Source organism: Canis lupus, chromosome 12 (assembly GCF_011100685.1).
Source record: "Canis lupus familiaris isolate Mischka breed German Shepherd chromosome 12, alternate assembly UU_Cfam_GSD_1.0, whole genome shotgun sequence".
Taxonomy (NCBI): domain Eukaryota; kingdom Metazoa; phylum Chordata; class Mammalia; order Carnivora; family Canidae; genus Canis; species Canis lupus.
Genome location: NC_049233.1, coordinates 35665298 through 35688795, shown reverse-complemented (window position 1 = coordinate 35688795; position 23498 = coordinate 35665298). Strand labels below are relative to the sequence as shown.

The window sequence follows — 23498 nt, the reverse complement described above, 5'->3', positions numbered from 1 at the left end:
TAAAAGGGGGCACAGCTTTCGTGCCTCCCTGGTGTTCCGGCGGCGCTGTCTGGACCCTTCTCTTCCCGGGCTGCCGGACCTAGCATGGTCGACGACGCGGGTGCTGCTGAAGTTTTGGGGGACGAATGGAGGCCCGCCTGGTCCCTGGACAGGCTGCTCCGGGCACCACTTCCACCACCGCGGATTCGCACCCGGCCTTGGTGGTTTCCAGTGCAGGAGCTGAGAGACCCACTGGTGTTTTACCTGGAGGCGTGGCTGGCTGACGCCATCTTCGGTGAGAGACCCCGCGGAGCAACTCTACGGTCTCTGCCGGATTTGCAGGCCACGTTAGACTCCACGATGCCGACCTTCCTTCCCCGGCCAACATTCCCTTCAAACCTAGCTCCTACTCACCTTCGACCATGTTTCTTTTTTTTAAGGATTTTATTTATTTATTCATGAGACACACACACACACACACACACACACACACACACACAGAGGCAGAGGGAGAAGCAGGCTCCATGCAGGGAGCCCGACGTGGGACTCGATCCCCGGATCGAGGATCACGCCCTGGGCCAAAGGCAGGCGCCAAACCGCTGAGCCACCCGGGCTGCCCCCCGACCATGTTTCCCTTCAGAGTCTCTCTTTTCCTGTTTAGGCCCAGACCGAGCCATAATTCCAGAAATAGAGTGGATGAGCCAAGTCCTGCTGACGGTGGACGTAGTTAACTCTGGAGACTTAGTTGAAATCAGTATCTTCGGATGGCCCCGTGTACAAAATCGGGTGAAGAGCGTGCTCCTGAGCCTGGCATCTTGGCACCGGAAACATCGTGCCAGAGGTGAGGGTCTCTAAAAGCCTGCATGTGGAGGGAGCCCCCGGTGAACCACCTGGCGGTACCAGGCTTTCTTCCAACCTTTATTACTTAACAAAACTTTTTGCAGTTTCCTAACTGCAGTGTTCTATATGCAACCCCTGGGCATCCCTTTGTAGAGAGGAGTCCAAGTAGGACCTTGGGAAAGTAAACGGAAATTGAATACATTCAGGCCTGTCGTCACTGCCCATGCCCCCTCAGCTTGGTTTCACCACTATTTCCAGATTGTTCAGAGCCCCCACCTGAGAAGTGATGCTGCTAGCATCTTCCCTCCTCCCCTACTCCCCTCAGTGATGGAGTAGTTTGGAACAGAAAGCATTTTTCCTTATCCAGCTGAGAAGATGAAACAACTTGAGGAGTTCTTGAAGACTGGTGGGACAGGTCCCCAAACTCCTGAGCATCCTGTTGCATAAGTATTTTCAGGAGCATTGTGAGAAGCAGCCCTACTTCTACTAAAGTTCAAGAGAAGCAAGTATCCATAAGTCTCTGCATTCTTTTTTTTTTTCCTGTGTCTTGATGGGTAATGCTTTGATTATTTTGGTGCAAAAGTCTGTTTGTAGTGTCATTCTAGTAAAGAAGTGAATTTCCTTTTTGTCCAAGGGCATAAAGATCTTTACTCACTTAAAATTAAGCAAAAGATTGATTCTGTTCCTTCATGTCTTGATGTGAGGGGTGGGTAAAAGGCTGATAGGTAGTGGTTTTATTTTTGTCTTCTCTTCTACCATTTTTATAAAAAAGATTTTATTTATTTATTCATGAGAGACACACAGAGATACATATAGGCAGAGGGAGAAGCAGGCCCCCTGCACAGAGCCCAGTGTGGGACTGGATCCCAGGACCCCGGGCTCACTGCCTGAGCCAAAGGCAGACGCTCAACCACTGAGCCACCCAGGCATCCGTGCTTCTACCATTTTGAATCTGGTAACCCATATATGATTTTTTTTTTTTTTTTTTTTTTTTAACCCATATATGATTTTATGGCCAGAGTCAGGCCCTCAAGCACAGGCCCCTGAACTTGCATTTCCTTCTTTCTTTTTTTTAAGATTTTATTTATCGATTGGAGACACACAGAGGCAGAGACATAGGCGGAGGGAGAAGCAGGCTCCACAGAGGGAGCCCCATGCAGGACTCGATCCTAGAACTCTGGGATAATGACCTGAGCTGAACACAGATGCTTAACCGCTGAGCCACCCAGGCATCCCTGAATTGCACTTCTTTTCTTTCTTTCTTTGAAGATTTTATTTATTTGAGATACAGAGAGAGAGAAAGGCAGAGACGCAGAGGAAGGCTCCATGCAGGGAGCCGGACGGACGTGGGACTCGATCCTGGGAACTCCAGGATCATGCCCCGGGTGGAAGGCAGGCGCCAAACCACTAGGCCACCCAGGGATCCCCCTGAATTTGCATTTGTAATAAGCTTACGGTAGTGCCAGTGCTTCTCTGAGGCTCTCACTTTGAAGTTGGTGGTTTAGCCCCTGGATAGCACCTAGTGCTCATTTTCTTCTTAGAATCGAGCCTTCCTCCCTGCAGAGGGGTGGGTGTTTCAACACAAAAACTGAGGCAAATGATTATTCTGTTTACATTGTGATTCACCAAAGAACAGCCAGGATCTGTTGGAAGGTATCCTGCCACTAAACCAACTATCTCATTTTCCTCTGAGGCCAGCACAGGTGCCCTGCATGAGCTGGGTTGTTTTTCCATTACCCATTACCATGCTATGACCAGTTTGTGCAAAACAGCCCCAATCTCTTGCCACCTCCAATTTCAGGAAGCAGAATTCTTAGGGGAGAAGTTGTCAAGAGCTCTATGGCTTCAGCACAGAGTTGGAATTGATTTAACTCATGAGGTTTCTTCACCCCTAAGCAGTAGTGGATTCTGGCTGTTTGCAAGGGTTGTAAACACACACATACATATCTCTTTTATTTTTAAAGATGTCATTTATTTATTTAGAGTGTGTGTGGGTGGGGTGGGGTGGGGGGGAATCTAAGGGAAGGAGAGGATCCCAAGCTGAGTGCAGAAACAGACGTGGGACTGGATCCTACAACCATGAGATCATGACTCAAAATCAAATCAGGAGTCGGAGGCTTAACCAACTGAGCCACCCAGGTTCCCTGCACAAGTCTTTTATTTTTTTATTTTTTTTTTTAAAGATTTTATTTATTTATTCATGATAGTCACACAGAGAGAGAGAGAGGCAGAGACACAGGCAGAGGGAGAAGCAGGCTCCATGCACCGGGAGCCCGACGTGGGACTCGATCCCGGGTCTCCAGGATCAGCCCCGGGCCAAAGGCAGGCGCCAAACCGCTGCGCCACCCAGGGATCCCTGCACAAGTCTTTTAAAATGTGCTGCTTTGATTACAAGTGATAGTGAACATTTTCCTACTTTGCTTCACATTTTTATAAAATGCTTTTACATTTTTTCTTTATTCCTATATTCTTTAAACTCTCAAGATATGGATTTTAATTATCTGTACAAGCTTTTGTAACAAATAGTAGTCCATTATAACCATAATTTTCTACCCCTTCTCAAATTTTTTTGTATATGGAAAGTTTTCATTGTATATAAACTAATTACTGTTTTCTGTGTGATTTCCCTCTCATCCCAACCCCCCTCATTCTAACTTCCCTTTTTCCCCCCTAAATTTTATTTATTTGATAGATAAAGAGCCAGAGAGCACAAGCAGGGAGAGGGAGAAGCAGGCATCCCACTGAGCAGGGAGCCTGATATACGGCTCCATCACAGGATTCTGGGATCATGAGCCAAAGGCAGATGCCCAGCTGACTAAGCTGCTCAGGTGTCCCCTATCCCCTTACTTTTAAGTTTAGGTACTCCTGCTTTTTCTCCTTCTGCAGAAATGTGATAAAAATATTCCTACAGGTTGTTTCTAGTGGGAAATCTGCAAAATCATTGAACACTTTTTTTTTTTTACTATTATTTGGAGGAAGACGGTTATGCTTAAAACATTTTAATTTTCTAAAAAAAAATTTTTTTTAATTTTCTAAAAATAATCCAGAATTAAATTACCTAATGATCTTGCACATTTTTCATCCTTTATATACATTACCATGTTGAAGCCCTAACCCCTAGTACCTTGGAATGTGACTGTATTTGGAGAGGCCTTTAAAGAGGTAATGAAAGTGAAATGCGGTCCTGTGGGTAGGTCTTTATCTAATATGACTAGGATTTTATGGGAAGAGGAGATTATGCACATGGATAGGTGGGTGCATGGAGAAAAAGACCATGTGAGGAGACAGCAAGATGGTAGCCTTCTGCCGGCTAAGGAGAGAGGCCTCAGAAGAAACTAACGCCCGCTGACACCTCGATTTTGACCTTTGACACTCCAGATCTTAGAGGAAATAAATACCTGTCATTTAACTTCCCTGTCTGCTATTTTGTTGTGGTAGCCCTGCAGATTAAAACATTTGATATGGTTTTTCTCTGTGTTCCTTTTCACTGTGTGCTGATACAGTATTTTTACTATTTTCATAACTTTTAAATAAAAGGGTAGTTCTGTCATTCTGCTTTTCAGAATTTGGAGGAAATATTATCTAGTTATTAGAGTGTGTACCATATACCACGCCCTGTGCCAAGCATGTAAATAGGACATGATTAATTTGCTAAGGTTACAGAGCTAGGACATGGGGATGGATGGGTGAGATTTGAACCAAAACATTGGTTCCAGGATTCAAACCCTTTATATGTTCCCACGTGCTTTTATTTTTCTCCACATCTGAATTTAGATTCATTTCTCATAGTTTTTATTTATTTTTAAGAGGAATTAGAATAAACCTCTTAATTGTAAAGAATCAACCGTATTTGTTCTGCTGTTGAGGGACAAGACAATGTTTTTTCTAACAAGTTTATAGAACAGAGCTATTTATTATTTTTAAAAGATTTTATTTATTCATGAGAGACACATAGAGAGGCAGTCTTCCCCAATGTAGGACTCGATCCCCAAACTCCAGGATCACGCCCTGAGCTGAAAGCAGAGCTCAACCGCTGAACCATCCAGGCTCTGTCAACAGAAACTTTCTCCCAGTAGTATATGCAATTTGATCCTCATCTGGTAGGTACGTGTAAGTGCTCGAAGATCATGGCTCACCAGCACCTGGGTCCTCCCCTTTGACCATACCCATGTCTGCCTGTGCTGGGGCTCTGCCCTGGTCCTGTCACCTCTGAGGTGCCTTAGGCCAGGAATGCCAAGCAGGCTACATGTTGTATGACTGAATAAATACAAGTGCTACTCCAACCTTAGCATTAAGGGAAGTGAGGCAGGATGTGTCTGGGTTCCATTACAAAGACTGCTGTGCTTGATCAGTGGTGTCTGCCATAGCAACACCCTCTACACATGTCTGGAACAGAGGACACTAGGGGGGAAAGGCTGCATGCTGGCCACAGGTGCAGACAGGGACAAGGCATACATTCTAACCTGGCCGTAGGCAGTTGTTCAGCATCCCAGGGTGCAGTAGCTCACAGGCCCGGTGGCTGAGAAGGCATTCTGAAGTCCATGAAGGTACAAGTGGCTTCCCTAGGTCCTGGAAGGAACAACAGCATAAGCCCTAAGCAAGAGGAAGCTTGGAAGGATAACTCACTTGGGGCTCCATGGGGATCTGCAAGTTGCAGGTCATGCTGGCATTAGCTCCTGATTCTCTGGAGTCTTTTTTATCCAGGGAAAGATAGCTGACTGGCTGTCAGAGTTAGGTGCAACTTGTGATAAAAACAGTTTCTGTGACCCACAGAAATAAACTTGACCTTTGGATAAACTTTCAAAAATTTCTAGTCCAAACTAAAAAAGTTTGTCTTCTATATGCTACCCAGAAACCAAAATAGAGTAAAAGGACCATCTTTAATCAAGTTACAGAGAGAGGGCATACTGCTTTGGAAAGCACTGTCTCAGCAGAAAATACCAAAGGCCCAAACATAACCCCAATTTTGCCTTCCACTTCCCTTTGATGCTGCTCCATACGTTGGGTGGAGAGACCACTTCTTCCAGCTGATTTTAGGAATGTCATAGTGTTCTGTGAGTGTCCAGGGGTTAGTTGAAGTCCTTCACTCTCTCAGCTTGTGGGTTTTGGATGCTTTTTTCAGGATCCTTTCCATTTGCCACTTCTGCATCTTCTTGAAGGCTCCCCAGGCTGGAGTCCACTTGTCCAGGCCATGCTCCTTCTCCTTTGTGCTTGTTCCTTTAGCTTATTCCCATTGCTTCTAGGAATATTACTTCTGTCCATCTTTTTTTTCTCCTTGGTCATGCCAGGCTCCACTACACTTTTCAGTCTCAGGGGCCCTTTGGACCTGTTCTGTGCCTCCATGATGCCAGTCAGTTCTGTAAGGATAAATTTTTTTATGATTTGTCCCATATAACTGACCACCTGGACCTGCATATACACAGGCTAGATAATGTTGTTTGTGATACTCGTGCTGTGTGAATAACTTCGGGAACCTAATTGTTTAATATATATATATTATCTGCCTCCAGGTCAGAACTGGCCCTTCTGTTCTGGATGCGAAGAGCTACAATCTTGTCTCACATCCCTTCGCTCCAGGCTGGACTGGCCCCCCAGAATGGAATCCTGGGAAGGGAGGCAGACACACATAGCCTAGGTTCCCTGGAAATCTAGAAACATGATAACATGGAAATGCAACTCTCTCCAAACTGCACATAGGTGAACAAATGTTTAATTTCAAACCCTGTTATTTACCCTATAAATTTATATGGCCCTTATGGGGATGGTCTGTTGCCATGTCTTACCTGAGTGGAGGATGCTCTACCCAGGTCTCTCAGTCCAGACTCCAGCTGGATGTTTTCATGGGGCTTCCCCAGCTGATGAGGTTGGATGTTATAAGAACCTGATTTGATACAACTTTGCCTTATTCTCATTTATTGTACCTACTATTGCCATCATCTTGTGTTGATTTCTTTTCTCTCCTGTTTCTTTTTTTTTTTTTTAATATTTATTCATGAAAGACACAGAGAGAGGCATGTTCCATGCAGGGAGCCTGATGTGGGACTCAATCCCAGGTCCAGGATCACACCTTGAGCCAAAGGCTCAACCACTGAGCCACCCAGGCGTCCCTCTATTAGGTTTCTATAAAAAAATTTTCTTTCCTTTTCAAAACTGAAACATGGCTGTTATGAATTTTTTGTTCAGAACACCATCGCAGCATTATTGACTTTTCTGATGATAAATGTACTGACATGCTCAATATTTTAAAAAATAAGGCAATATATGAAGTATTTTTTTTTATTTTTATTTATTTATGATAGCCACAGAGAGAGAGAAAGAGAGAGAGGCAGAGACACAGGCAGAGGGAGAAGCAGGCTCCATGCACCGGGAGCCCAACATGGGATTCGATCCCGGGTCTCCAGGATCGCACCCTGGGCCAAAGGCAGGCGCCAAACCGCTGCGCCACCCAGGGATCCCCAATATATGAAGTATTAAAATAATTACTCAAAAATCCCACTGCCCATATGTTACCTTAAAGTAGCTTTCCATTACTCTAATTAATTTTCTATTATTTTGGTAATCATTTTATTGTTGTACAGCATTCATACAAAAACACATACATTCAAAATGTGAAAAGATTCATCAAACAATATAAAGGGAACACATCAATTTAACCAGCACTCAGAGAAGAAACTACCAGTACTCCAGAAGCCTCCTTTTGCACCCTCCCCAAAGATAACTACTATTTTGACTTAAATATAAATGGAATTATTGTAAGATTTATGTTGAAAAAAAGTTTATATTGCAAGTATTGTATGAGTAAACCATGATTTTTTTTAAAGATTTTATTTATTTATTCATGATAGAGACAGAGAGAGAGAGGCAAAGACACAGGCAGAGGGAGAAGCAGGCTCCATGCAGGGAGCCCGATGTGGGACTTGATTCCAGGACTCCAGGATCATGTCCTGGGCTGAAGGCAGACGCTAAACCTCTGAGCCACCCAGGGATCCCTAAACCATGATTTAGTTTTCTATTCTGTTGATGTACATTTTGGTTGTTTGCTATTTGGCCTTATAATGAGTAGTGCTACTCTGAAAAAAAATTTTTTTTAATTTTTATTTATTATAGTCACAGAGAGAGAGAGAGAGAGATAGAGGGAGGCAGAGACATAGGCAGAGGGAGAAGCAGCCTCCATGCACCGGGAGCCTGATGTGGGATTCGATCCCGGGTCTCCAGGATCGTGCCCTGGGCCAAAGGCAGGCGCCAAACCGCTGCGCCACCCAGGGATCCCTACTCTGAAAATTTTTATACAGGACTTGGTGCATGCATCTATGCATTTCTATTGAGTATATATCTAGGATTGGAGTTGCTGGATTATAGGATGTAAGTTCAAATTGCCAAGGTGATTGAATCAACAATATACATTCCTTCTAGCAATATATGCCAGACTTCTGATTGCTCTACATCTTTGTCAACTGTCAGAATTTTCATTTTGGAGAACTTGTGTATTAGTGCATTTGTCCTCAATTAAAAAAAATGTAGTTGGTTAATTGGTTACAATTTACATAACTACAAAATCATGAATGAACAATTCCATTTTCTTTAGTAAATTTAGGAGTTGTTCCACTATCACCACAAAGCAGATTTTGGACATTTCTTTCTTTTTCTTTTCTTTTTAATTTTTTTTAAAGATTTTACTTATTCATGAGAGAGAGAGAGAGGCAGAGACACAGGCAGAGGGAGAAGCAGGCTCCGTGCAGGGAGCCCGACGTGGGACTTGACCCCAGGACTCCAGGATCACACCCTGACCAAAGGCAGGCGCTAAACCGCTGAGCCACCCAGGGATCCCTTTGGACTTTTCTTTCACTCCAAAACTTACCTTGTGCTCATTTGTAGTCAGTTACCTGTCTCTAACCTCAGACAGCCAATCTGCTTTCTGTCTCCACAGAGTTGCCATCTCTGAACATTTGGCATAAATAGAATAATATGAAATGTCACCTTTTGAGTCTGGCTTCTCTAGTTGGAATGTCTGAATTTTGATTGGAGGATTTTGTCCACTTTAATGTAAATATCAATGATTGGATATATGTCTGCCATTTTTAAAAAAGATTTTATTTATTCATGAGAGAAAGAGAGGCTAGGGACTCCATTCCGGTCTCCAGGATCACACCCTGGGCCGAAGGTGGCGCTAAACCTGTGAGACAGCCGGGCTGCCCTAAATAACTTTAAAAAAAAAATTTTTTTTAGTGTTGCCGCAGGGGTTATAAAAATCCTTAGGTTATAAATCCTAAGCATCTGCCTTTGGCTCTGGTCCAGGATTAAGTCCTGCATCAGGCTCCCTGCAGGGAGCCGACTTCTCCCTCTTCCTTTGTCTCTGCCTCTCTGAGTCTCTCATGAATAAATAAAATCTTTTTTAAAAATCCTAATTTAGGGATCCCTGGGTGGCGCAGCGGTTTGGCGCCTGCCTTTGGCCCAGGGCGCGATCCTGGAGACCCGGGATCGAATCCCACGTCGGGCTCCTGGTGCATGGAGCCTGCTTCTCCCTCTGCCTGTGTCTCTGCCTCTCTCTCTCTCTCTCTATGTGACTATCATAAATAAATAAAATTAAAAAAAAATCTTTAAAAAAAAAATCCTAATTTACTCTACTTCAGGCTAATGAAAATTTCTTTAAAAATTTTTTTAAATGTATTTATTCATGAGAGACAGAAAGAGAGGGGCAGAGATGCAGGTAGAGGGAGGAGCAAGTTCCATGCAGGGAACCTGTTGTGGGACTAGATCCCAGGACCGCAGGATCACGCCCTGAGCCAAAGGCCGACGCTCAACGGCTGAGCCACCCAGGTGTCCCTGAAAATTTGAGAAAATTAGCTTTATTCCTTTAACTGACATATCTATAGCTAAACATAAAAAGGACAAAGCCTAAAATCAGTGACAATACTTGAAGGAGGAGAGGGAAGGAAGGAGCAAGGAATAAACAACTCAATACATAGAGATGCTACCTTCTCATATAGCAAAGTCCAAGTGTTGATTGATGTGGTCACTTCTCAGATTAATCTAAAAACCTAATGCAGAGGCACCTGGTTGACTCAGTTGGTTAAGCGTCTGCTTTTAGCTCAGGTCATGATCCCAGAGTCCTGGGATCGAGCCCTGCATAGCACTTCCTGCTCAGTGGGGAGTTTGCTTCTCCCCCCCTCCTTTAGCCTCTCTCCCCTGCTTATTCTCTCTCTCTCTCTCTCTCTCTCTCTCTCTCTCTCTCTCTCTCTCTCTCTCTCGGGCTCTGGTCTGGGATTAAGTCCTGCATCAGGCTCTCTCATGCTCTCAAATATAGATCTTTTAAAAAATAAAATTAAAACCTAATGCAGTTCCAATTATAGTCACAACCACTTTTTTAGGGGGTGATAACTGTAAGGTAAGAGTTCTTTTTTTTTTTTTTTTTTTTTTTTGAGTTCTTAAAGTCTGATTATACAGGTGCTCCAGAAGGACCTGGGAAGGCTGTAAATAAGGTTTTTCCTGGCTGTCTGGTGAAAAATTCTGATGAGGTAAATAGTGCAGATATGTATTAACTAAGTTTAAGGTACTAGCATAAGTATACAGGCAGACATAGAGATAGCCTGTTACATATGCTCCACAGCTAAGTTCTCAAGATTTTCCAGAGAATCCACGAAGAACTGAAGTTGTATTCTTTTATACCTTTAGTGAGTTCACTCAAAGATGCTATCCATGCTAAACTACTTCTTGTTGGGGCACCTGGGTGGCTTAGTGATTGAGCATCTGCCTTTGGTTCAGGGTGTGATCGCGGGGTCTCAGGAGTCCCACATTGGGCCCACACAGGGAGCCTGCTTCTCCCTCTGCTTGTGACTCTGTGTCTCTCATGAATAAAAAACAAAACAAAAACAATTTGTTGTCAACAAGTTTATCCTGCCCCCAAAATGTGTGAGCAGGATTCACTGTTCTCAGACTGTCTCTGCAGTTTTCTAATTCCCTTGCTTTTAAATCCTTCTTTTGTTTTTGATGTTTGCTCATGTGAGCTCTGGATTATGTATTTTTAGCAAAAATGCTAGATAAATCAGGAGGCACCTGTTTTGTTTGTCCCACTCTTAGTGATGTTTAAAAAGGCCTTGTTTTGATCAAGTTTGTGAATTTGAGAGATTCTGCTAAGTAGTGCCAACCTGGCTTAACTAACATGGAGCTGCAGGAAGATCCTATCAACAATTAACTTTTTCCTTTTTTTTTTTTTTTTTTTTTAAAGATTTTATTTATTCATGAGAGACACACAGAGAGAGGCAGAGACACAGGCAGAGGGAGAAGCAGGCTCCATGCAGGGAGCCCCATGTGGGACTCAATCCCTGGTCTCCAGGATCAGGCCCTGGGCTGAAGGAGGCGCTAAACCGCTGAGCCACCGGGGCTGCCCGAACTTCTTTCTTTGATGCCTCTAGCTAGCCTATTAAAAAATTGTACAGAATGGGGATCCCTGGGTGGCGCAGCGGTTTGGCGCCTGCCTTTGGCCCAGGGCGCGATCCTGGAGACCCGGGATCGAATCCCACGTCGGGCTCCCGGTGCATGGAGCCTGCTTCTCCCTCTGCCTGTGTCTCTGCGCCTCTCTCTCTCTCTCTGTGACTATCATAAATAAATAAAAATTAAAAAAAAATTGTACAGAATGATCTCTTTACTCTCAATAGGTTTACATGCAAAAATATCCAAACAAATGTCATTGTTTCCAAATTTCTGCAGTTTCACCTTTTTTTAAAAAAAATATTTATTCATGAGAGACAGAGAGAGAGAGAGAGAGACGCAGAGACATAGGCAGAGGGAGAAGCAGGCTTCATGCAGGAAGCCAGATGTGGGACTTGATCCCAGGACCCCAGAACCCCAGAACCCCAGAATCACGCCCCAACCAAAGGCAGATGCTTAACTGCTGAGCCACCCAGGCATCCCAACCTTTGTTTCTTGACAACCTTTCATTGAGTGCCTCGGGTCTCAGTTTCCAGTTTTCCCACCTAATTCACTACCTAAATTATACTCTTTCATGCAGATATAATGTACATGTAATTTAAAGAATGAAATAAGCACTCCAGTGTACCTTAATAGAACAAACTCAGTATTTTGGAAGTATACTCCTTTTCCCTTAACTAATTTTCTATGTTTTTGAGTAAGGTGCTTTATCTGCAGGAAAGAATATCCAATGGAAAAAAGACAGTCTCTTCAAAAAATGGTGTCGGGAAAACTGGACAGCAACATACAGAAGAATGAAACTGGACCATTTTCTTACACCATACACAAAAAATTCAAAATACATGAAAGACCTAAATGTGAGACAAGAAACCATCAAAATCCCAGAGGAGAATACAGGCAGTAACCTCTTTGACCTTGGCCATGGCAACTTTTTGGATTTATCACCAGAGACGAGGATAAAAGCAAAAATGAACTGTTGGGACTTCAAGATAAAAAGCTTCACAGAAAACCCGTTTCTTTCCAGAGAAGGAAATAATCAACAAAACTTAAAGGCTGACTATGGAATGGGAGATATTTGCAAATGACATTTGTAATAAAGGGTTAGTATCCAAAATCTATAAAGAACTTATCAAAACACTCAAAAACAAAACCAAAACAACCAAAAACAAAAAAATCAAGTTAAGAAATGGGCAGAAGACATGAATAGACATTTTTCCACAGAAAACATCCAGATGGCTAACAGACATGAAAAGATGCTCAACATCACTCATCATCAGGGAAATGAAAATTAGAACTACAATGAGGGCAGTTGTAAACTCAACTTGACATTTTATTTCCCTTGTAAGTGCTTATTTAAAATTGGAGTGATTGGATAGCCCAGGTGGCTCAATGGTTTAGCACCACCTTTGGCTTAGGGCGTGGTCCTGGACCCGGGATGCAGTCCTACGTCTGGCTCCCTGCGTGGAGCCTGCTTCTCCCTCTGCTTCTCTCACTCTCATGAGTAAATAAAATCTTTAAAAAACCTTTAAAATAAAAAAATTGGCATGATCATCTATTAGTGGTGACCAAAGGGTATATGATAGATATACCACTCCCTTGGTCTTTAAAGTTAGATTTCCTTGAAAAAAATTAATAGATTTTTGAGAAAGAGAAAGAGCAAGGGTGGGACGGAGAGGCGCAGAGGGAGAGGGAGAAACCGATCATTCTGCTTCTTTGCTGAGCAGTGAGCCATATGTGGAGCTGGATCCAAGGACCTGGAGATCCTGTCCTCAGTGGAAGGCAGACGCGTAACCGAGCCACCCAGGTGCCCCGGTTTCCTTGAATTTTGTAAATGAAAATTCTCGTTACACAAAGATTACTGCATGTTGTTTTTCTGTCCTAGCACCCAGCTGTTAACAGTTTGCTTCCTTCTGCTAGCTGGGCACTGGCGTCCCACCTGCCAATAGAGCAGGAAGCCAAACAGGATAAAGTGCTAATTATCACTACAAAGGCAATCATAATATATAAATATATTAACATGTGATTAACTTTACAGTGTTATCTGTCAAATACTTTCAGTTGAAAAAAAGTGGCGAAAGAGGGCTGGCCATCATCCTGCGCCAGGATTGCCTGCTGCTGCTGCAGTTACTAAGGGAAGAATCACCAGCACTGCTAGTGTCTCACTTGTGGCAAACCTCACTGAAGGTCGGATGACCTCTGCAAGACTTGAGGACAATAGGAGGGCAGTCCTGGCTCTTTCCTCCAATTTTTCCCTTCCTGGGTCAGGTGTACCAGCTGGGAAGTCGCTCACTGCTTCCAGTACTACGATCTAGCCAGCCGTGTGGATTGGATTGAATTGGAACCAAGTTTTCTCACCCTGTATCACCTAGAGTAGAAACACCACAGGCTTTAAGAAGTTTTCAAAAACAAAACAACAAAAAAAGTAGTTTTCCAGTGGGATGGACTCGAGGGGCTGGAGAACCCTCTTAACCAGCAAAACCAGATTCTTGTGGTTAAAGAGCACAGGGGAAGCACTAGCTAGTGGAGGGGAAGAGTGCTGCCTAAGGCAGCCAGAAATCCAAGAGGTTTCACCTGCCTCTGGGTGGAGAGGAGGGCAGATATTGGTTGCTGGAGGTAAGGCCTCTCCCTCTCCTTTTACCTGCCAATTAACAGACGCTAGAGAAATTCAATTCTTTATTAGAACTCTTTAGATCAGTGTTTGCAAACATTTAACATGGGGGCAGGGACCAAAATCACTAACAACCATTCCTTCCCCAGCTTCTGCCAGAAGCAGCAAGACTTAGATGAACAGAGCACTAGTAAGGTCTTCCACTTTATCCTTGCCTGGCTCCTGCTCCCGGGCCCGAAGTACTTTCATAACCCGGTAACCACACCCTGGGTAGCGTCCGGAGATCGTTGGGTCGCCGCTTCCCGGGCCACCGCGCCGGGGGACGCCTGGGTCGCCGCCTCCCGGGCCACCGCGCCGGGGGACGCCTGGGTCGCCGCCTCCCGGGCCACCGCGCCGGGGGACGCTGGGTCGCCGCCTCCCGGGCCACCGCGCCGGGGGACCGCTGGGTCGCCGCCTCCCGGGCCACCGCGCCGGGGGACCGCTGGGTCGCCGCCTCCCGGGCCACCGCGCCGGGGGACCGCTGGGTCGCCGCCTCGCGGGTCGCCCTCGGGGACCGCTGGGTCGCCGCCTCCCGGGCAGCCTTCGGGGACCCCTGGGTCGCCGCCTCGCGGGCAGCCTTCGGGGACCCCTGGGTCGCCGCCTCGCGGGTCGCCCTCGGGGACCCCTGGGTCGCCGCCTCGCGGGTCGCCCTCGGGGACCCCTGGGTCGCCGCCTCGCGGGCAGCCTTCGGGGACCCCTGGGTCGACGCCTCGCGGGCAGCCCTCGGGGACCCCTGGGTCGCCGCCTCGCGGGTCGCCCTCGGGGACCCCTGGATCGCCGCCTCGCGGGTCGCCCTCGGGGACCCCTGGGTCGCCGCCTCACGGGCAGCCCTCGGGGACCCCTGGGTCGCCGCCTCGCGGGCAGCCCTCGGGGACCCCTGGGTCGCCGCCTCGCGGGCAGCCCTCGGGGACCCCTGGGTCGCCGCCTCGCGGGCAGCCTTCGGGGACCCCTGGGTCGACGCCTCGCGGGCAGCCTTCGGGGACCCCTGGGTCGCTGCCTCGCGGGGAGCGTCGAGGGTCCGCTGGGTCACTGCATCCTGGGCAGGGGCCTTCTCTGAGCCTGCAAGAACAGTGTGGAGACTACCTATGTCCCCATACTCTTCCCACAAAAGGATTCATCGGTATGGGCTGGGGGTTGGGGTCCGGAACATGAGAGTACGGATCAACGTGGCCTTGTAGATCCCTTTGCAAGAAGGAATCTTTCTCCTGGACGGACCAAGAGGATGATGAGACTGCTACCCAGTGACATCCAGGAAGCATCAAGATCCCTCCCAAGGAACCCCACGGCAAGCCCAAGGTGCCCCTAACTTACCCAGTTCCGTTCTTTGTGCCCGGAGTTGGCGATGATAGTCAGCCAAATTCATGATCATCTTGGATACATCTTTCTGGTAATCAGGCCGACCAAATATAAAGATCTCGGCCTCGCCCTCGGGGTCCCACTGATTAACGTGGAGTAGGGTCTGGGACACACACTCCACGTGCGGAATGTACTCTGCTCCTCGGCCTGGGAAGGAAGCAAAGAGGCTGTGAGGGGTGGGAGTTGGGAGGGGAAGGCGGCGGGAGGTGGCCGTGCTGGATTGCAGCGAGGGCCACCGGAGAGGCGTCCCTGGGGGGAGTGGGGACCTCTCTGGCCACCCCTCTCAGACCCACTTACCGAAGATCGCTTCAACTAGCCATGCCTCGAGATGAACTGTCTTCGGACTCTTTAGGTACTCAATGTGGAACCAGTAGGGCCGCTTGGTGAGGTTACCGAGCACCGTGAATAGCGTCCCCTCTCTCTGCTCCAAATGCACGAGCGTCGGAAACCGCCTGGGAGTGGCCATGCTGCTGCACGCCTAGCTGTGCGGCTGCCAACCCGAAGGCCACGGTTGGGACCAGCTGCAGCAAGTTGCGGCCTGGCCAGAGCCTTATTTCAAGGGCTTTTGGCAGGCCCCTCCCCCATCCACGCCCTTTTCATTAGATTCCAGCCCTTGCCTCCCAAACCCGGAGGCTGGGGCTTCTTCCGGAGATGACCGAGAGCACCTGGTCGAGCACCTGGTCGCTCTACGTGGGACCATTGCTCTGGACCCTCCCATTTCCCCAGGCGCTGGGAGCGCCCGATTGGAAGCTCTGTTTGGAGAGCTGGCCTCAGGGAGGGGAGGACGGCCCCAGAAAGGTAGGGAAGATTCGAGGTGGAGACCACACCTTTTAGAGAAGCGAAATGATATGCACGAAGGCACAAGTGCTTTCCAAAGGTTTTAATGCGACCAGCATTCCTGAGGCGTTGGAATGACTTTTTCATGGGAAACCTAATGAAATACATCGAAAAAGTAAAAGCTCAAGGAGTTAAAAAGGTCTTCAAGGGCTAAACTAAGTCCCACTTCCTCCTGAACCCTGACCACTGAGTTCCTTCCCCAGAGGCCATCACATTTCCGAATCTTCTATAACCTGTCCCAGACAGCTGAGCACACCACCCAGCACCAAATGGTCTATGTGGCTTGGACACCAGAGGGGAATCCATTGAAACTTTTTGGAAACTTTTTTGGATCCACTGAAACTTTTTAAAATTCTCTAACACAATTTCTGTGTCTTGTTTTTTATGGTCTACCTTAATGCATTATCCATTAACTGCTACTCAAGAAGGTAAAGCTATATTGCTCTTGAATCAGTAGTTGAGGTGTTAGGCCCAGACCCAGCAGTGAGAGATCCCCAGAACTCAGGCTCATCCTTGTATCCTCCATAGGAGTTCTTTTTTTTTTTTTTTTTTTTCTTTCTCCATAGGAGTTCTGTAGGTCAAAGAAGTACGTGAAAAATTTATAGGTGTCTGTTAAGCCAAAAGTCTTGAGACCGGGGATCCCTGGATGGCTCAGCGGTTTGGCTCCTGCCTTTGGCCCGGGGCCTGATCCTGGTGTCCCGGGATCAGTCCCGTATTGGGCTCCCTGCGTGGAGCCTGCTTTTCCCTCTCCCTGTATCTCTGCCTCTGTGTGTGTGTGTGTCTCTCATGAATAAATAAATAAAATCTAAAAAAAAAAAAAAAAAGTCTTGAGACCTAAGCAGAATATGAATTGAGAGCAAAAGAAGGGCAAAATTCATTCAAAGGATCACAAGATGGTTATAAATTCCTGTGGGTAGGCGGAATGATTGTGTATGTAACTGACACTCAAGGATCTGGGCTTCAAAACTATCCCATCTGGAGGTTATAGACTCACTAACCTAGCAACTAGAAATTGAATTTTAAGGTCCCGTCAGTGTTGCCAAGAAGAATCCAATCCAGGAAGTATTTGCATGAAAATCTCTAGTCTGAAATCTCTCTCTTACACCAAATGATATGGGATAATACATTGTTTCTTAGTTGGTGTAAGGGGATACTCACAGTTCTATGCATGTTGTCATTTTTGCATATGTGTGTGGTGTGCATGTGTAGAGATCTTTTACTTCGTCGAAGCTTTAGAATTGGGTATAGAGATATTTAAGAGAATCAAAACCATAGTATTAATAATTTTGTTTAAAAGGGATCTATCATTTATATAAAATCCTAGAATATGCAGACTAATCTATTATGCCAGAAAGCAGGGAAATTGCCTGGGGATGGTAATGGAGGGAGGAAGAGATGGGAAAGAGGCATTTGGAAACTTGGGGATAATGGAAATGTGAATTATCTTGATTACAGTGATGATTTCACTAGATGTGGTTTATATGTCAAAACTGGTCAATTGTATGAATTTTAATATAGTTTGTTGTGCTTCATTCTTCAAAGTGGTTAAAAAAGAAAGGAGGGGTGCCTGGGTGGTGCTATCAATTAATCCCCTAACTCTTGGTTTTGGCTCAGGTCATGATCTCAGGGTCCTAGGATGGAACCTGCAGAGCCTGTGTGGGGGTCCTGCTCAGTGGGGAGCCTGCTTCTTTCTCCCTCTGGACCTCCTCCCCCTTTGTTCTCTCTCTCTCTCTCTCAAATAAATTTTTAAGTCTTAAAAAAGAATCTAGGCTTATTAATAAGATAGTAAGTTTTGAAAGTAAAACTTGAAAGCTTAAGGAAGGACTGAAGGTTTGGTTTTTATGATTTTAGGAAATAAAATATTAAATTGCAAAGAAATCTCTATAAGCACTCTTTTGTGTGCATAGAAATCACCTCCAGGGTTCCAAAATAATAATAAAATAAAATAAAATAAAATAAAATAAAATAAAATAAAATAAAATAAAATAATAAAAAATAATAATACCAACAGCTTTCACCCTCTTCTCGCTTACCTATATATGTATAACAGATTTGGTAGCCTCCTAGTTCAGTAATATGATTTTGTTAGATCAGTGTTCACATTTATGCTATTATGATCTTGTAAGTAATACCTGTAGCTGCAGTAGTTTACTACAATTTCCTTTTTTTTCTCTTTTTTTTTCTTTTTTAGTTTACTACAATTTCTTGCATAAAGTTTTATTTCTCTAGGGCGGCCCGGACAGCTCAGCAGTTTAGCACAGCCTTCGGCCCACGGCGTGACCCTGGAGACCCGGGATCAAGTCCCACGTTGGGCTTCCTGCGTGGAGCCCGCTTCTCCCTCTACCTGTGTCTCTGCCTCCCTCCCATTCTCTCTCTCTCTCTCTTTCTCTCTCTCTGTCTCTAATAAATAAATAAATAAAAAATATTTTAAAAAAAGTTTTCTTTTTCTTGATGTCATTAATCACTTTGTTGTTCAGGCGCTTTTCTTTTTAAAGTGCTTATTTTTCTATGTATTCCTTTATCTCCACACTCACCAACTGTGTAAATTTCTTCTCTGTACTTTCAAGCACTGCAGGGACTGTATCATTTCATCTTGACAGTATCGCCCCTTCAGTCTTAACTGCTCAAATCTAAGCTAGTTACTTTCAGGCCCACCCTGCTGTGTATTACTAAAGCCCTTCCTGGTGTTGGATCCTGGGCTCTTTGGATCCCATGACTTCCTTTCTTTTGTATGTGTGCATGTTTGGTTTTGTCCTTGTTTATTTTATTTGTTCAATAGATTTTACAGTAGTAGCAAGAGCATTTAGGCAGAAATTATTAAGTTGATATATAATCATCTCCAAGAGGATCCTCATGGTTTTTACCATACTGATCTTTCCAACTTTGTTTCTGGTTAGCTTCCAGGAATCTGAGGATGAGATAGGTGAATTGCAGGAAGGAAGAAGAAAATCAGAGGCAGGAGTTGTGGGCACAATTAGTTCGGGCTAAACAAAGAAATAGAGATTGCAAGTTGATAACGAGACTGATGACACATGAACTAGAAGAATTTAAGGCAATTGTGGCAGTAGATGCTAATGTCTAATGTGCCAGGTTTATTATTATTATTCTTTATTTTCAAATCATAGATTCAAGAGGGTTTTTTTTTTAAATTTTTTATTTATTTATGATAGGCACACACAGAGAGAGAGAGGCAGAGACAGAGGCAGAGGGAGAAGCAGGCTCCACGCACCAGGAGCCCGACCTGGGATTCGATCCCGGGCCTCCAGGATCCCGCCCTGGGCCAAAGGCAGGCGCTAAGCCGCTGCGCCACCCAGGGATCCCGTGTGCCAGGTTTATTAAAATGAGAAATATTTTTTTTTTCGCTGGAACTTAAGAGCTGTAGGCAACAACAACAACAACAAAAATAAGCTTCAAGTGAATTTTTGAAATAAAATGTTTTCTTTCCTGGAACCAAGGGGAAAGGTGGTTTAGAGTTTTGAAGTTCACTTAGAAACTTCATAGCTATCTGTTTACTAGCTATGATGTTCCTATAATTTTCAAAGGCTGTCTAATTGTTTTGACAGATAGTCTCATTCTACAGGACTTTAAAATTATGTTTATGACATACACAGTTATTTCATTATTGTTTATTGCCTCTTCAGTTTTGGAGTCTCATTTAGATAAAAAAATTAGCTTTAAAAAGGAATCTTCAGTACTAAAAAGGTTAACCCTTTTCATTGCTCTTTACTACCTGCCTTAGCCATTTTTTTGTCTGTGTCTGGGGAGTGTATGGGTTGGGGAAGGTAGTAGGAGACTTCAGATAAGGGGTAAGGAATTTGGACTCTCAGTGATAGTTTACACTGGCCTTACTTACCCTGGGCTTCATTCAGCCTGAGAATCCAGAGGTTGTCTCACCAAGTTCGTGGTATTTGAGGCAATAGTTTCATTATTTTGCTTCTCTTCAGAAAGAGACTTCCTTTCATTCCAATGGAGCCAATCTATTTTATTTTTTTAAAATGTTATTTATATTTTTAAAAGATTTTATTTATTTATTCATGAGAGACACAGAGGGAGGCAGAGACACAGAGGGAGAAGGAGGCTCTCTCGGCAAGGAGTCCAATCAATGCAGGCCTCTATCCCAGACCCCAGGATCACGCCCTTGACAGATGCTCAACCACTGAGCCACCCAGGCGTCCCTTAAATTTTATTTAAATTTAATTAATTAACATATTACACATATGTGTATTATTGGTTTCAGAAGTAGAGGTCAGCGATTCATCAGTTTTATATTACACCCAGTGCTTGTTAAATCACATGCCTTCCTTAATGCCCATCACCCAGTTACCCCATCCCCCCCCCCACCCTCCCTTCCAGTGACCCTCAGTTTGTTTCCTATGATTAAGAGTCTCTTATGGTTTGTCTTCTCTGATTTTGTCTTGTTTTATTTTTCCCTCTCTTCCCTTATGATCCTCTGTTTTGTTTCTTAAATTCCACATATAAATGAGATCATATAATAATTGTCTTTTTCTGCCAAACCTATTGTTTTCTGAGGAAGAATGAATATTTTGAGGCCTTGCATGTTGAAAAATATTTTTATTCTATCCACACAGTAAATTGGACTTTTGGCCTTAGAATTCTTGATTGAAATAATTTTTCCCTCAAAACTTCATGCTTTGGGGCACCTGGGTGGTTCAGTCAATTAAGCATCTACCTTTGGCTCAGGTCATGATATCGAAGTCCTGGGATTGAGCCCCATGTTGGGCTCCCTTCTTAGTGAGGAGCCTGCTTCTTCCTCTCCTTCTGCTGCTCCTGCTTGCTTGTTCTCTGTCAACTAAATAAAATCTTTTTTTATAAGATTTTATTTATTTATGAGAGAGAGAGAGAGACAGAGAGAGAGGCAGAGACACAGGCAGAGACACAGGCAGAGGGAGAAGCAGGCTCCATGCAGGGAGCCTGACGTGGGACTCCATCTTGGGTGTCCAGGACCACACCCTGGGCTGAAGGCGGCGCTAAACCGATGAACCACCCAGGCTGCCCAAATAAATAAAATCTTAAAAAAATAAAGTTGTCAGCCAAAATTAACCCTGAGAGATTAAAATATCCAATTATTTCCCTACTTAATAGAGATACTCAATGCAAAAGGACATAAACATTCTCTAAAAAAGAAAAGCAAATGAATTAAACAATAAGGAAATAAAGCTGGAGTGACAATGTTTAAGTCATATCTAGTAGACTTTAATGTGAATGGCATTAAGCAGGAAAAGATCTTTATGTGAGAACATGTTAATCATGTTGTACCATAGTGTTCTCTTTAAGTGTCTTAGCTATCCAGCTTTCATTACCAATAGAATGCAATGGTGTATGGCTGCTAGAAAGGGGTCCCAAGATGGCAACTGAAATTCAGATAGATTTTGAAATTTTTAAATTCTGATTTCATTGTTTATTTAAAGATGTATTTATTTATTTGGGAGAGAGAATACAAGCAGAGAGGAGGGGAGAATATGAGCAGGGAGAGGGAGAAGCTAACCCCCCCCCATGAGCAGGGGACCCAAACAACGCAGGGCTTGATCCCAGGACACTGGGATCATGACCTGAGCTAAAAAGATACTTAACCGACCGAATGAACCAGGCATCCCCCACTGATTTCATTTTTTAAATTAAACCTTTTTATTTTTGGATAATTGTAAATTCACATATAGTTGTAGAATTTTTTTTTTTTTTTAAGTAGGTGCCACACTCATGGAATCCAACATGGGGCTTGAACTGACAACCCTGAAATCAAGACCTGAGCGGAGATCAAGAGTAGGTCCCTCAATGGACTGAGCCACCCAGGTGCTCCCACATGCAGTTGTAATAAAAAAATACAGAGAGCTCCCATGTACTCTTACTTCGGTTTCCTCCTATGGTAACATCTTGCAAACCTATAGTACAATATCGCAACCAGGATATCAACATTGATGCAGTCAAGACACAGAATGTTTCTATCATGAGAATCCCCCATCTTGCCCTTTGCTAGCCATACCCACTTCCTTTGAGTCCCCATCCCCTCTTTGATTCTAGCAACCACTTCTCTGTTCTTCCGTTTAATAATTATGTCATTTCAAGAATGTTATATAAATGGAATTATATATATAAACTTTTAAGATTGGCATTTTTCTCCCACTTACTATTATTCTGTGGAGATTCATCCAGGTTGTTTCTATTAACTGTTTTATTTTATTGTTGAGTAATATTCCATGGTAAGCTATATCACCGTTTGATTCACTTGTTAAAGGACATGTGTGTTGTTTCCACCTTTTTGCTATTACAGGTAAAGTTGCTCTGAACCCTCTTGTGCAAGTTTTTGTGTAGACATATGTTTTCATTTCTCTTGGGCAAATATGTAGGAGAGTAATTGCTAGGTCATGTGTAACTCTATGTTTAGTTGTTTGAGGAACTGTGAGACTGTCTCTAGAGTTGCTGTACCATTTTACCTTCCCATCAGCAATGTATGAGTGATTTGGTTTCTCTGAAACCTCACTTTAGGGTTGTCCCTATTTTTAATTTTAGTTATTCTGATAGTTGTGTAGTGATATCGCATTTAGGTTTTAATTTACACTTCCCTAACAGCAAATGATGATGAACATCTTTTCATTATTAGGCATCTGTATATCCCATTTAGTGAAATATCTTTGTCTTTTATTTATTGTCTAATTGTATTATTATTTTTTTTAATTGTATTATTTTTTACTATTGAGTTTGAGAGTTCTTTATGTATTCTTGGTATTAGTTCTTTGTTATATATGTGGTTTGCAAATATTTTCTCCCAATCATAGTTTGCCTTTTCGTCTTCTCAACGGATTCTAAACAAACGTTTTTATTTTAGATGAGATCCAATTGATCAATATTTTTTTAATTAATTTATTTATTTATGACAGACACAGAGAGAGAAGAGAGAGAGAGAGAGAGAGGCAGAGACACGGGAGGAGGGAGAAGCAGGCTCCATGCAGGGAGCCCGACGCGGGATTCGATCCCGGGTCTCCAGGATCACGCCCTGGGCCAAAGGCAGGCGCTAAACCGCTGCGCCACCCAGGGATCCCTTTTTCTTTTTTTTTTTAAATCCAACTTTTTTTAAAGTTTTTTTTTTTTTTTTAAGATTTCATTTATTTATTCATGAGACACACATACACACACACACACACACACACAGAGAGAGAGGCAGAGACACAGGCAGAGGGAGGAAACAGGCTCCATGCAAGGAGCCTGATGTGGGACTCGATCCTGAGTCTCCAGGATCACACCCCAGGCTGCAGGCGGCGCTAAACCGCTGTGCCACCAGGGCTGCCCTGATCAATATTTTCTTTTATGGAACAAACTCTTGGTGATAAATGTAAAGACTCTTAGGTTAGCCCTAGTTCCAAAAGATTTACTCCTGTATTTTTCCCTAAAGGCT

The 23498-nt window shown here is 44.2% G+C and overlaps 2 protein-coding genes and 1 pseudogene across 2 annotated transcripts; 1 reads left to right on the top strand and 2 right to left on the bottom strand.

The window, feature by feature from the left end:
• The first annotated feature begins 30 nt into the window (after nucleotides 1-30).
• OOEP (oocyte expressed protein) lies at nucleotides 31-1325 on the top strand. Its single transcript, NM_001113457.1, is given in 3 exon segments — nucleotides 31-274; nucleotides 641-820; nucleotides 1187-1325. Coding segments are annotated over 3 exon segments (450 nt in total). The 5' UTR covers nucleotides 31-84; the 3' UTR covers nucleotides 1267-1325.
• Nucleotides 1326-5746: 4421 nt separating this feature from the next.
• On the bottom strand, nucleotides 5747-6247 carry LOC119876888 (annotated as a pseudogene).
• Nucleotides 6248-14060: 7813 nt separating this feature from the next.
• Nucleotides 14061-15827, bottom strand: KHDC3L (KH domain containing 3 like, subcortical maternal complex member). Its single transcript, XM_038555042.1, has 3 exons — nucleotides 15548-15827; nucleotides 15179-15397; nucleotides 14061-14953 (listed from the first exon to the last, which is right to left on the bottom strand). The coding sequence occupies exons 1-3, from the start codon at nucleotides 15714-15716 to the stop codon at nucleotides 14061-14063; spliced, it is 1281 nt and encodes a 426-aa protein (XP_038410970.1). The 5' UTR covers nucleotides 15717-15827.
• Nucleotides 15828-23498: the final 7671 nt, after the last annotated feature.